The following is a 1306-nucleotide window of genomic DNA, read 5'->3' as shown; positions in this document are numbered from 1 at the left end:
TTCATGTATGAAAAATAAATTGTTATCAATGTTTAACGGTTTATAAACAATTGGTCTACGATAACTTTTTTTCTTTTTTTTCAATTTCACATGATATCTCAAACTAAACTATCTTTATTTTGATAGGATTAAGTCTTATTAATTTGCATTTATTATTCACTCAAGTTCGATCTGAAAAATTTGGTTTACACCTGAAATATTATTTATCTGACAACATAATAATCAGTACATCTGAATGACTGAATATATATTATAGTAAAGCTCAACCGGTGCATCGAGATGTACGAAAAGCATTACAATCTTATTGAGTGTTTGATTATATTACGTGTCCACTAATAATTAGTTACGAAATTAATATAAATTAAAATATAAAAAAATTAATATATAATAAATAATTTATTAGTTAATTTTTTATGTATAAATAAATTTTTTATTGCTGCATTTTGGTGTACACATTTCTAATATGAGATCCTCGAATTCTTTTCCATTTTCCATTTCAAGTATGTTTCCACAATGTCAAGTCCAATGAGTTCTTTAACCACAGGCATGGTTGCAGGAACCTTCAATTCAAATCTTGAATCCGTTCCATCTTTGTTGCTCCATGAAAGAACCTGTTTCCTTGCTTCTTTAACCGCTGCTCTTGTGGCACAGTGAACTGAAGCTGCTAGAAGTAATGGTGGCTCACCAGAGGCTGCATCAACAAATTTCGAAGCTTTCTCAATCTAATTAACAGTCTGGTATAATTATTATCCATTTCTGTTATTCAAAATTTTGTTGATTGCTGAATTTTACTTCATCAATTTAGGAATAATCATCTATTTGGATAAATTAATGTGCATTGATGAATCTTTGATCTTATTACCCTTTGAAGAGAGCACGCGTCGCTTGTGGTGGCCCGTGTTAAGGATTTGAACATTGAATTGTTTAGGTATGGTGTCTATTGTAGGGATTTTGTAGTTCCATGTGCCATCTGCTAATACCATACCATCAACATTTGTTTCATATTCCTCAAGCATGAAGAACCCTAAACCTTGAACAAAAGCTCCTTCAATCTACAACATGGATCAACAAAATGATTAAGAAAATACTAATGTTTCACCTTTAGAATATGGAGTATGAATAGAGAAAGTTGAATGCTAATGTGATTCTGAGAAAGTAAGGAGTGTAGCACTCCTAAAAATTATATTGTTATAAAAGTAAAAGAAAGAAAGAGAAACAAAATATAAAACACCCTAAACACTGAATACTAAATCCTAAATCCTAAATCTGAATCACAAATATAAAAATATAAAATATATTAAATAGA

At 29.7% G+C, this 1306-nt stretch overlaps 1 protein-coding gene across 1 annotated transcript in view; it reads right to left on the bottom strand.

Annotated features, from left to right (window-relative positions):
* Positions 408-1306, bottom strand: part of LOC107608731 (indole-3-acetaldehyde oxidase) — a 6888-nt gene continuing 5989 nt past the window's right edge. Inside the window, exons 8-9 of the mRNA XM_016310444.2 lie at positions 863-1052; positions 408-691 (exon numbers count right to left, since the gene is read on the bottom strand). Of these exons, the coding sequence (XP_016165930.1) occupies positions 459-691; positions 863-1052 (423 nt within the window). The 3' untranslated portion in view covers positions 408-458. The remainder of the gene's footprint in view (positions 692-862; positions 1053-1306) is intronic.

The sequence above is a fragment of the Arachis ipaensis genome, chromosome B07, assembly GCF_000816755.2.
Source record: "Arachis ipaensis cultivar K30076 chromosome B07, Araip1.1, whole genome shotgun sequence".
Lineage (NCBI taxonomy): Eukaryota > Viridiplantae > Streptophyta > Magnoliopsida > Fabales > Fabaceae > Arachis > Arachis ipaensis.
Note: the sequence above shows the minus strand (reverse complement) of the source record. Positions and strands in the feature narration are given on the sequence as shown.